General features: G+C 37.3%; 1 protein-coding gene and 1 pseudogene across 1 annotated transcript; both read right to left on the bottom strand.

Annotated features, from left to right (window-relative positions):
* Positions 1-471: 471 nt before the first annotated feature.
* On the bottom strand, positions 472-2,216 carry LOC122309625 (probable arabinosyltransferase ARAD1). Its single transcript, XM_043123157.1, has 2 exons — positions 1,502-2,216; positions 472-1,133 (listed from the first exon to the last, which is right to left on the bottom strand). Exons 1-2 carry the CDS (start codon positions 1,604-1,606, stop codon positions 879-881), a joined length of 360 nt encoding a protein of 119 aa, XP_042979091.1. The 5' UTR covers positions 1,607-2,216; the 3' UTR covers positions 472-878.
* Positions 2,217-6,292: 4,076 nt separating this feature from the next.
* LOC122309624 lies at positions 6,293-7,059 on the bottom strand (annotated as a pseudogene).
* Between the last annotated feature and the right edge of the window lie 6,861 nt (positions 7,060-13,920).

Raw genomic sequence — 13,920 nt, forward strand, 5'->3', positions numbered from 1 at the left:
CAGATGGGTGAGGTTAAGTACCTGGAGTTGACTCCGAACATGTGAATGGAAGAGTGACGAGATGTGAATAAGAAGTTTTTTCCAAAAAGTGACCAAGATGCGCAATGTGCATAGAAACGTAAGGACAACATGAAGGCAATATGAAAGGGTTCGTAGTAAGGTTAAGCAAAATTCGAAGACGTCGAGCAAATTTTGAGTATGTTGAGCAAATTTCAAGGATGGAATTTATTATAGATTCATTGATCCAAGTCGCATAATCACATGACATCCGCAATAATTTATCTCGACGACAAAAGGATCTTCTCCGGTACCAATAAGAAACAACTTCATCAGAGCCTGAAATGGTATAAACAATCTTTGTAATTACATTATTAAGAACTCAAATTGCACTTTTGAAGTCAAACACTAGAGCCAACCCGAGTTCTTTAATTTCTTTTTTCATCACAAAATTAAAAAATTCAACAAAGAAAGTAACTAAATATGTCACTGTAGAGTGAGGAGAGTGTCATTCAATATAGAGTGAAGATAGAGCCAAAACCAAACAATAAGATCAAAAAAAAAAAAAATATCAGCAACCTTTGGATTTTACTGTCCCTTGGATTTAACTGACAATTGTGGCTTGTAACTAGCTTTGACTCTTTCCTTTTAATTAACGGTTGTCCCTATGAATGATGAAATGAGTATAAATATACAAAATCACAAAACTTGAAAAATCATCTTTTCCTCCGCCACTAGTTCGGAACTTTCAACTTCTGACTTCTATGTATAGCAAGTTTGACCCCAAGAAGCTTGTGTTTAACCTGCCTTCATACCATATTGACAGCTTCTTCTTTTCTTGGGGGATACTGGAATTCATAATGATGGGAGATTTTCTTAAGCTACTTCCACATTTCAATCCATTTCTCTTTTGGAAAATTCCGTAGCTCATTAACCATGTAACCAGGTTTCAATGCCTCCTTGAAGGAGAAGAATATTGAGAATTGGGCATAGTCAATTTCATCCTCAAATGGGAGCTCAATTTGATCACTCGCTATGACCGGAACACAATGGCTCACAATGGCTTCAAACAAGCGACAAGATGAAGGCGTATCAGGTTGCAGACAGAACTTTGACAAACGCATTCCTTGCGAAGACTGGTATAACATAAGAAGAAAGAAATGAGAAAGAGGGGAAAGTATACAAATGCAAAGAGGAATTTCCGTGGTGAAGATCAGAGACTACATGCCACAACCATAGTGCGATGTTGGGTGTTCCATGTATCTATATATTCATATAGAAACTAACAAACTAAGCCACTTATCATGAAGATGAAGAAATTGATGATTATGATGTACGTAAATTTTTTTTTGACAATATCACTACATCCCTATGCCATAATTAAGATGCAATGGCAGGCGAGGAAGAAGAAGAATTACAATTGGTGTTGTCTTATGGGTAGAAATAGGATGCTATATCAAAAAAAAAAAAAAAAAAAAAACACTCATAGGTTAGTACTACATACCACTTTTATATTTTCATCCATTGCCACACTCCGCTCGTAGTGAACATCATCGTAAGCAACTAATATCTTTGCCAATGTAACATGAACAATGCCCTCCTGTAGCATAACAAGACCCACACTAACTGAATCGTTTATGCGTAAAATTTAAGGATGTAACAAGATTCAAATGGACACACATCTTTCTGGTGTTGTGCCTCTAGCCTGTCCGAAAATCACACAAAATAATTTTAAAGTGGTTCAGCAAATTGCCTACGTCCACTGGAGCCTCTTTTATAGAATTTGTATAAGATTTACAAAATCTACAAATTCTCATCTCTCCCTCATGTCCCTCTTTCTCTGTTTTTCTTTCTCCCACTGCCCTTGATCTCTCACCGCAATGAGGATGATTTTCATCTTCAGAATTCATCTCCTTTTATAGGAGAACCATGGGATACAAGACACATGCAATCTTTCGGTGCAACTTGATCAAGAGCCCTCTTGGTCAATATTTGCTGCAGAATTACGGTGGAGTGGGTGGCCTAATACTCCAAGAAAAGAAACAATGCCGATGTTTGGGGGTTGGTGAATAAATTTGCATGGGTTTGGTTTCACACTGCAGGTGGCTTTTAACAATCACCCCCTCCACCCAAGTGTGCTATACTAGACTGCTTGCAAACTGATTCATTCTTCAAATGAACGCACATCATTCTTTGACATGAGAGACTTCTACTATCGAATACGCTCCAATGCATCTGCAGGTACGTCTTCAAATGGATTTCCAGATGCCTTTTCAAATGCATCTTCAAATGCATTAGCATCATCTACATCCACAGAGCTTGCAAGGGATTTTCTTCAGAGGAAATTTACAAGTGCTTCACTGCACAATCTCAACTCTCTAGGATTCTTCTTTCACTCGAGTCCATGAGTCCGCACTCATGTACACCTTAAGCAAACTGAGCTTCACTCGAGCCACAACCGAGCGAACAATCTACATGGTGCCTTTACAGCTTTCAAAACCAAGCTCCATAATCCTACAATCACACCAATCTCCAACTTGGAGACTGGTTCTCAACATGCCGAGCTTTATCTCCAGCATGATCCCTTATCATCTATGCAATTTTACAGCTCATGTCTTCAAGTCAGAAGACTAACTAAAGTGAGGCATAACTTTAGTTCATCACGTACAGTGCCCTTAATCAACACATACATATAGGGCAACACATCTCCTACTGCACTAGGAATCAATGGTCTCACACGGACCTTGACACATATCAGAGAACCTGTTGCTGAGGTCTCCATCTCTGACTTGACTGACTCATCATCCTGCTGCTGTCTTCAGTCGCATGTGCCCATCTTGTGTGCAGTCTCCGACTTGCATAATCTTCTTTCTTGCAAGATTTTTCTTCATACCGTAGTTCACTACCTTCATTTAGTAGGATATAGTTTAAGGTAGTAACCACCATGGAAGTCTGATCGTCTTGGCAGCCATGTGATCATCAACTTTAGGTGTAGATATCCATGGAACATCTGACGTTTTGTTCTCATCTCTCACACCTTTGCTTCATATCGTGATCTAGGGAGATTTCTTCATGTCCTTATCTAATTCACACGACTATTACCACAAGCCAAGACCAATGAATCATTCGTGACCTTCCATATCTTTTTGAGAAAATACTACTGAATGACTGTTGTCTTCAAGCTGTCTTTAACAGCATTGTGCACTGCAAGAAATGCAACGCCATGTATTTCTTCAGTCACCATATTCACAACATCATTCACAATTTTCTCCTGATTTTAGCAGTCTCTTGTGGCCTATCTTGCTACAATTTCTAGCGAGTCATCTGTTGTCCAGATCTTGACTTGCCTCTGTCCTTACTATCAACATTCAGGACTAACAACTCGAGATCTTGCCAGAATCTCTTCTGCGTACCTCCTCATCTAGGATAAGATCTCTTACATTGAGAAACTTCAATTTCGACTTCTTTGCATAATTACTCATAGCCATTCTCATGACCTCCCAACCTTTTGACCACAACGTCAAATGCTATTGGGCAACAATAGTACCTTCTGCCTTTTCTGAAGTTGAACAATTTCTTTATCAGCATTTTGTTATTTCCAACAGGCTTTTCAAAGAAAGCCACAATGAGGTCCGGTACGGTTCTCCTCTTAATAACATTATGCTCCATGAGTTGTCTTACTGCCAAAATCTGCTGATATAACAAGTTAATCAACATTGTCCAATGATCAGAAGTTTGCTCCTCAAACTTCACGATCCCGACTGGCTTAAATCAAGCCCAAACGAACTGAGTCCGGCAACATTGGACTCCAACTGGTTGACATCAAGCCCCAAAACCAATGAGTCTGGCACGACTCCAACTGGCTGCGATCAAGCTCAAAACAAATGAGTCCATCATGACTCTGACTGGCTACGATCAAGCCCACAACTGATCTGCAACTATGAATGGTTCAGATCAAAAATACCGATGGTGAATCTCAACATTCCCACCTTACCGATGAGTCCGGAATGATCCAAATAGTTTGTCAGCACTATTTGATCATCGCAATGGAACTCCAACTAGCGTGGATCTAGCCCAAAATGATCTACAACACGTGGACGGTTCAGATTGAATGTATCGATGGTGAATCTCAACATTCCCACCATACGGATGAGTCCGGAATGATCCAAATAGTTGGAAAGCATTATTTGATCGTTGAAATCGGACTCCGAATGGCTTAGATCTAGCCCAAAAAAGATCTGAAAAACGGACGGTTCAGATCTGTCTGGCGCGTGGGATGCACGCGCCCGGGTAGGGCGTCTGAGGGCGCGTTGGCGCGTGGACGACACGCGCTGCAATAGCTTGTGCACGTGGGGAGCGCGTGAGGCGCGTGTTGTTCACCTGCTGAACCTCTGTAGGGCGCGTGAGAGCGTGTCAGTCACACATCTTCTTCCTCTGGCGCGCGTGAGGGCGCGTGGGAGCGTGTGGATCACTCGTCTTCAACCTCTAGTACGCGTGGGGGCGCGTGGGTTACATCAGAGACACGCGCCGATCTTCTAGGGGCGCGTGTAGGCTCCTCCGACCTCCGTTTTTTATTCCGTTTGCTGCAACGGATTCATCTCGACGCGAGGAACATCCTGGAGTTGTCAAAAATTGATTTTGACTAACTTGAATTTTCGGACAGCTCGAACCAGAGCTCTGATACCATTTGTTGTGCCTCTAGCCTGTCCGAAAATCACACAAAACAATTTTAAAGTGGTTCAGCAAATTGCCTATGTCCACTGGAGCCTCTTTTATAGAATTTGTACAAGATTTACAAAATCTACAAATTCTCATCTCTCCCTCATGTCCCTCTTTCTCAGTTTTTATTCCTCCCACTGCCCTTGATCTCTCACCGCAGTGAGGATGATTTTCATATTCAGAATTCATCTCCTTTTATAGGAGAACCATGGGATACAAGACACATGCAACCTTTCGGTGCAACTTGATCAAGAGCCCTCTTGGTCAATATTTGCTGCAGAATTACGGTGGAGTGGGTGGCCTAATACTCCAAGAAAAGAAACAATGCTGATGTTTGGGGGTTGGTGAATAAATTTGCATGGGTTTAGTTTCACACTGCAGGTGGCTTTTAACATCTGGAATGTCCTCCCACGGAAAAAAAGAAGCGTGGTACAGGATTCAAATGGATCTGTAGAGTCATCCTCTGCAAACGAATCAATGTGCACACACGGGGCCACTACATCTTTGCTCATGTTTGACATGGTTCTAGGGTAGCGTCCAAAATCTACAACAATCTGAATAGATGCATTTACCTGTTCTCATAGAAATTTGAATGCATTGGGATGTGTCATAGGAATTACATGGTCTCTGCCTCCAGATTGCTGCCAGTACTTGGATTGCCGCAAGAATTTCAGTAAATCAATCTAGAAGCAACCCATACTAAACTGTAAACAAAAATACATCTAAGTTCAAAAAAGGTGTGACAATTGATTTTTTTTTTAAATCTCTGTTTCCCTTAAAACTAAAGAGTATCAAATATTTGAGTAATTTAACCTCAACCAATCAACTCAAAATAGGCTATTATGATTTCAAAAACCCGCAATGGAGATATTGATAGATGCACTGCTCTTAGGAACATTGATGCAGAAAAGAGATAATATCACAGGAAGAACTAAAGACGATGGACAAATCGATATTCAATTAAAATGTGCAGTATTACCTAAAAATATTTATAGGTAAAACTTGATAAATTAAACTAACACAAGGGCTAAGCCACTGGTCATTACAGACCTATAACTGATGAACTATCAAACAATTGCTGAAAAAGCCAATCAACCAAACCAAGCATAGTTTTCTAGTATATAGTCAAAGAAAATATAGGTAAGCTTTTGAAAGGTGACTGGCGAAAGAACTAAAATCATTTTATCTCCACCCTCTTTGTGATGATCATCATCGAAGGCCACCAATGAAACTTCCAACTAAACACATGCCAAACCAACAATACAATTGCAAAACCTATGCATGACGAAAATCAAATGCATCACTCATCACACCATCCCATCTATCATAAGCTACAACCTGAGCGTTCCCAATCCCACAAAACTGCTTTGTATGCAGTTCAATTGAATGACTCGAAAGAAGAAACCCAATCATCCAATGGTATAATGGCTCTGAAATTTGGCAATTTACTTCGTGTCCAAGAGATTTACTTGTTCGCCTACAGCCCAATCAGTTCTTAAGCAAATTGAGTAAAGGATGTATAAGAGTTTTAAGATCACCCTTGATTCATCCAAAAGAAAACATGAACAAGAAAATATTCAACGAAATTATTCAACTGTGGTTATACTAAATGGGTTTCTTTTTTTCCTTTTTCCTTTATTTTGGTACATGATAAGAAGGACAATATATAGTTAAAGATCAGCTCAAAAACTAAGCAAAAGCACTCAATTCAATGCCATTAACTACAAAATTCAATGCCCGTTTTCCCATTTCTCCAAAAGTAAAAGCTATGGGTGCATAGACAGCACAAAATTAACCCAAACAAAAAAAAGAACAACCACAGTCAAACCGATCACGTGCCTGCAATTGTTGATCAATCTCTGTCTCAAGATCCGTCATTACATGCCCGTGGGTATTGAAGCTCAACAAAGAGAAAAATGGCACAAAGAATATGTCAGCCATTTCTAGATCCAAAACCCAAATCGCGTCTCTATCCTCCGCACCATCTCCTTCATACAAAAGCGAGCCCATCATCTAGTACTGCACGCTGTGCTGCCTCTTTAGGCCCGAGTTCTTGGGCTACGGCAGCCAGTTTCGGTCCGTCACTAGGGTTTGTTCTAGGTTTCAAAGATTTAGCATGCCCACGTTGAACTGGTGTGGGAGATTGTACATGTAGACCCAGAGAGGCGGGTTGGTTGCACATAGTGGGTGCATAGTCGCGGGTGACTGCAGCAGAGGAAACAAGTAGGATATGAAATTGACGGTCCCCATGAAGATAGAGTACGAGATCAGGAGGAGGACAATGAGGAGAACGAAAACGAGAGAGAGCATGGCTTTTCCATACATTATCAAAGATATTATGACTTGGCGTTGGTGTATCTGCACTCCATCATTATCGTACTTACATGTTATCTCGGTCTGTCAGTGACAAAGTGACGAAGAGGAACGTAGTTTTTTTTATCATTTAGACCAATCTCTTCGAGTTCTACCAAATTTGTAAGATATATATACATCGTTGTGGTACTCGTATTTTAGATTATTAAGATTATGTTTTTACGTTGAAACGAGGAGAGATGAATTATGAATAATATTTTTTTATATATTTTATTGAGATGAATTTAATTTTTTTATAAAATATTTAAAAAATAATAAAATTTATCAATAATTAATTTAAAATTAATTAAAATGAGTTGAGCTTGCGAGTTATAAATGATACAGGGTTTTGTTTATCAGTGTTGGTGATAAATAGGTTGCAATTGCTATTTGATGTGCTCCATATTGGAGAACCATGAGAATATCTTCTAGCAGTCGGCACCGCTCTCCCCTACAAAAAGGCACTCAATAAAATTGTGACACATAGGCACTCCATTTACCAATGATGTGGTCGCATTGTAGCGGATTGAGTAAACAATCTTCCCTTCCTCCCGTATCCCATCTTCCCTTCCTCCCACTCAGGAATAGAGAACCCCTCCCTCGAGCCCCTGCCCCACCCCCTCCCTCCCTCCTGCCGAGTCACAGTGTCACTGCCTCCTTCCCTCCAGTCAAGCCACGACTTGTAACTCTCATTCTTATGGTGGGTCATTTTCAAACGATTTTGATAAAATCGTCGAGAATTACGATTCCCTTTCGATTTCTTTTCCATTCATATCAGAATATAAAAAACTCAATGTTATAAATAAATTTTATTTTCTTAATTAAAAGATTACAGTCGAAAATATTAAATCTCATAATTTAAGTTTCTCGTATAAAACATCTTGCCTAAGTCTTCGTGCTCTTCCCTTAGTCTGTGTCCATCCTGACCTGTCATGCTCATCTCGTCCCTAGAAAGGCGCACATAAAAACTAAAATGAGTTGATAACTCGTAAGTATTACTTCATACTGTTAAAATATAATAATATAGATTTTCAGTCATACAGTTATCATTTCATATATATATATATATATATATATATATTTATATCTATCTTACTTAGAATGCATACGTCTTTCTTTTCATTTTAAAACATTGCAAGGTGAGGTTTTTTTTGTATAAACATGATTTTTGCTTTAAAACAGTTCTCCACACATCGTTGCCTTCATTTCTTAAAGAGTCAGTTCATGCATTTATCTTTTACATGCATTCATGCATATGTACATTCATTCATTCATACTTATGTACGTTCATGCATTCAGTCCATTTATTCTTAACATGCATCCATTCATTCTTATCACTTTCATTAGCCATTGCACACTGCTACGCTCCATGTAGTGGGGTTAGCAGTCTTTTGGACTTGATTCCGCTTGTGACCATGAGTTGGGAATCTATTCCATTAGGGTGCACTATCAGTACTACTTACCCGGCATTGCAATCTGCCCCGTCCAGTCCATTCATTTGGTATCATTTTTATTTCAATCGATGTGGCCATTATGTATTTTCATATATCATCCATTCATTTCAGTCCGTTCATTCATTTACAGTTCTTTCATTTCCTTTACATTCCATTTAGTCCTTTACAATTTTTACAGTCATTGCTTACAGTTCTTACGGTTCTTCAGTTTGTTTCTTTCATAAAAGTTATATTAAAAGAAAATAATTTTCATTAAAGTCATTTTAGAAAAAGTCATTTTTCATGGCATCATTTAAAATATTATCGTTCATAGGGACATTTTAAACATAGGGCCGAAGCCTCACTTTCAAATGGACATTTTAAAACATTTTCTTCGCATTTAAAGTATGGTTTTCTTTCTTTTTGTAAAAGTTGTTTTAAGAAAAAGTTATTTTATTTTAAAAAAATAGTTTTCTTTTTTTTTCGGTCCCTACAGTCCTTAACAGTTCTTACGTCTTTTAAAGCTTCATTTTGTTTCTTTTTTTTTTTTGTGAACGTACATACAATACGTATAGCATCCATTCACATGCATACACGTATGTAACAGCCCACTAAAAATTTAATAGTGAAATTTCTATTGACTTTAAGAATCTCGTGAAGACCCCATAAATTTTCACGAATCTATTAATCGTATAGGTTTTAGTCTAACTACATAGTTGGTGTTATTACTCACTATAGTATCATAAGTGTATTTTTGATTATTGGAGATAGTTAGAAAAGTTTTAATTGGACACATGGAAAGATCTTAGCCACCTCACTCTTCCAAGTCTACTCTCCACCTTTAGAAAATATTTTGAGCTGATTTTTGTGTGGATATTATTGGGTAAAAATATCTTGAGCTGATTTTCGTGGATATTATTAGGTAAAAATATCTTGAGCTAATTTTTGTGGATATTATTGGGTAAAAATATCTTCATCTGATTTTTATGGATATTATTAGATAAAAATATCTTGAGCTGATTTTTGTAGATATTATTGGGTAAAAATATCTTGAACTGATTTTTATAGATATTATTGGGTAAGAAAGACCTACACTCAACTCTCACTTCAATCTCATCATCTTCCATATCTTGTGCATAAATATATCCAGCCCACTCCCCACGAAATTATCTTTCTTTATACTTTTCATTGAAAGAATATCAAACACTCTCTCGGATAGCTTTTAGGTATTCTTTTGTACGCTCATTTCGAAACTTTTGTAAATGTTTTATCATAAAGTCTCCTTTATATAAGTTATTTCTTTTTTAATCTAGTTTACGTGGATAGCTTATTTATTTCATTTGAAAATAATTGGCCAGTTAAATATTATTTAAACTCTAAAAAGGTCATTCTGGGAGATAAACTGGAAAATATGTTATATCTTGGAGTTTTTGACCAAGCTAATGGATATATCTTGGTCCGAAATTTTTATGGAGTATTGTTAACATGTATATATGATTATTGGTTGAGGATTTGTTGCATGATTAAAGGTTTTGATGAAATATTTTCTTAGATTTAGAAACTTAAAAACTGGAAGAGGAAAAATAATTTCTGTTTTGAAAAAGTTTAAATCCTTGGTGGTTTAAACCTATTCCAGTGGTTTTAATAATTTTATTGAATGATTATAAACCTCTTATATACATGTTATAATATTATTTTGAAGATATTTGATATTAGTTTCAAAGATATAAAATTTTATGTAAAGAGATATTCGGATAGGCCAAAGTGTGGATATTTTTGGCTAAATTTATGTTTTGGTTAATTTTTAACAATCTGATCTTGAATTAGAAGTTTATATATGTTTTAGGACATATTTTTAAATTATGTGATGGTTTGGTTTGAAGATCGCATCTTTATAAGTCATAGATCAAAAGGTTGATCAAAACAAGTTAGAAACAAAAATCAATGGAAATAACATATGAGAATTTCAGCCTTATAGACTTTTAATAGTTGTGATTAGAAAAATTTAGATTTAAGTTTAGGATAAAATTTACATGAGGCATGTAAATTTTGATAACTTTTGGAGTTAGCATGCTAAATCCTTAAGTTAGGGGTAAAATGGTCATTTTCTCACATATAGAGGGTAAAATAGAAATTTTACTCTTTAAGTTAGTATTTTTCTATATTTAAAATTAATAGTGATTTAGTTTTAATTTTTAGAATCACTAATCACAGTTCCTCGTGATCACGCTTGAACTTTCATAAGAAACGCGGAGATCAAGGTAAGTTTGCCTTTCACTTACTAGCAGTTTACTGTGTATGTGTGCTAAGTAAAGGAACTACAGTGTATGTATGTGTGCTATCATATATGCCATGTCATGCCAAGTTATCATATATTTTTCTGTTACACAAAATTTATTCTGTTATGAGTTTTATCTCTTACACAAGATATTCTATCACTTATTACTATATATTGCAAGTACAGCATGTTGAATATGCTACCTATTACATGTATTTCATGTCATGTTCACTATTACAAGTATGTCATGTTAATTATGTTTCTGTTACGTGTGATATCATGTTATGAAATATTGTGTGTTATATGTTTAAGTCATGTTATGATATAACCCTATCTTAAGTTAGTCATGTCTTTGAAATTATGTTCAACTCACGTTATATTACGTCAGGGTTTCTGTACTTTCGTATTCTAGTCACGTTTCATCTTGAATTACATTCAGTTTCGTGGGGTCCACAACAACTGTGGCACACGAAGTATAGGGTCATAGCAATTGTGACGCATATACTACATGAGATATAGTAATTGTGACACGTAGAATACATGAAGCCACAGCAACTGTGGAGTATGTATTTAACTGCATTGTGACACGTAGAATACATGGAGCTACAACAACTGTGGAGTACGTATTTAAGCAGTTAAAGAATAAGTTTCAGATCAAGTTCATGTCAAGTCAAGTTCAGTTTACGTTTCAATTTATGTTATGTCAGTTATGCTATGTTGTACGTCAAGTTATGTTTTAATTACTTATGAATTTGATTATACATTCATACTTTTATTGTCATCCATGCATCATTAGCCTGTGTAGAAGTTTTTTTGTTAACTTATTGAGATTTGTAATCAAATCTCACTATGGTAGTCCCAACTACCATTCCCCCTGAATGGTAGATCTTGTTACAGGACCTGAAAGAGAATCAAGAGCTGACCAACTAGACACAGTTAACTGAGCGACGGTGCGACGTCAATATTAATATAGTAGTTAACGTAAATTACTACTTGTACAATAGAGTTGCATCTCTAGTACTTTTGGATCATAACCATTTTAGACTAGTGTTGTGATCTTAATTGTTCAATGGGTCTTTAAGTATGAAGTATATTTTAAGCATTTGAGATATTTTCAATTTGGTACATAGTATTGCTAAAGAAAAAAAAATTATCCGCTACGAATATTACATAATGTTAGATACATGTTAGGAACATTGCATCTTATATGTCATGAACGGGGGCAAGTAACCTTGTGTTGTATGTCTCGACGTTTCAAATGTCCGTCCGATCCCAAATGAAATTTAAGGGCATCACAACGTACATACTTTGGGTGAAGGGACTGCCAAGGAGGGCCGCTACATATTTATATTTGAAAACTTGCATTTTGTTTCTTCTTCTTTTATAAACTGTATCTTCGTGGAGAAAAAGTTTCATTTTCCTTTTAGAGAAAAGCTTTCATTTTATTCTTCGTTTATATAAAGAAAACTCTATAAGAGTATGCACGTAATACTTACCTGGATTTCATGCCATACTCATTCCATACAGTCCATTCGTGTGCATGTCAGATGGCAACCTACATGCATACACATAACCTTACATCATCATCTATCTAATGCATAAGTAACTATTTTAAAAAATAGAACTATGTTTCACTTGGAACACTCTCCGTCCATCCCTGGGCTCTTACGTGCCATTTACTGTACTAAAACCTTCGGGGTCTTATTCCTTAAAGTGAACTTTCGTGATGACCCTTAGGGTTAAGACACTAAGACCTCCGTCTCGTTCTTCTATTTTCACAATCTAATGCATGATTCCAACCAATAGAGTCATGCGTCTCAATGTTAGACTATATACTCGTCACTATCTTCACGTGTCCTACCCCATACTAAATCCTCATTCCCATCCAGATTGACTACAGAAATTCAAGCCAACTCTAGGGCTAAAACACCATGTAATCATGCTGAGGACAGCTTACCCATTATATATGGTGAACCTGTCCGGCACACATGTCTCACCAGAGATACCTGTATCTCATCCCCTTTTATCACCTAAGAGTAACTTATAATTTCAATTAATGCCCGCTTGTATAAACAAGTTCCATACTCCAATACCAACTTACTTAGGCCTGATCGATAGGACTCTTCCTACTTCTCTGCCCTGTACAAGCTCATCTCAACACTTGATAGGAGATGACTGCATCCACAAATGTACATCTATCATGTCACGTAGCTCGAGACTAATCCCAAGTCATAACATGACACCCATCATGCTTCTGCTGCACGCTTTAATACTTTTCCACCAAATTTTCATATACTCTTAGCCATAGTCAACCATAAGGTGACACCCGTCACCCTAAACTACAAGCCATATCACCACTGCATCGTGACACTATTACATAGTTTTCGTCATTTAACAAGAGGACTGCATCCAAAAATGCGCTTCTGTCACATTATGTAGCTTAAGACAAATTCTCGAATAACAACACGATGCCCATCATGCTTCTGATGCACTTTCTGATACATTTTCACTACTTCACACATACATTCAGCCACAAGTCAGCCTCAAGATAACACCCGTTACCTTGGACTACAGCCACATCACCACTGCTTCGAGACACTGTTACACAGTTTCCCGACACTACTCCATACACTCTATGCTTCTCCTCTACACCATCCAATTCTTCGTGACATGCCATCCGGTGTATCAAGACATAGTACAGAGTATACTCACGTAAACTCTCTTCCATCCACACTACGACACACATCACTACGATGCACGTCTCACGATGCATTGCTACACGACATGGCGCGTACTCCCTTTACTACAACGCTTATTATCATGATGCACACCACACGGTGCATCGCTGAACTATACAGAGTACGTTCCATGCGTACTCTCTTCACACCTCATGTCGTATTACAACCACAGCATCTATCTCACTCTCACTTCACAGCACAGTTCACAATACTACACAATCAAACCCAACACTTCACAACTACACAGCAAACTCCACAATTACTGACTACACAGTTTATAATCCAACCAATCAACTACTATAAATGTAAATAATTAGAAATAGAGGGTTATACCATCGATGGGATAACATGTGCGTCGCTCGCTGCTCGTCACGATCAAGCGTCGGAGGTGTCATACGTGGCT

The sequence above is a fragment of the Carya illinoinensis genome, chromosome 5, assembly GCF_018687715.1.
Source record: "Carya illinoinensis cultivar Pawnee chromosome 5, C.illinoinensisPawnee_v1, whole genome shotgun sequence".
Taxonomy (NCBI): Eukaryota; Viridiplantae; Streptophyta; class Magnoliopsida; order Fagales; family Juglandaceae; genus Carya; species Carya illinoinensis.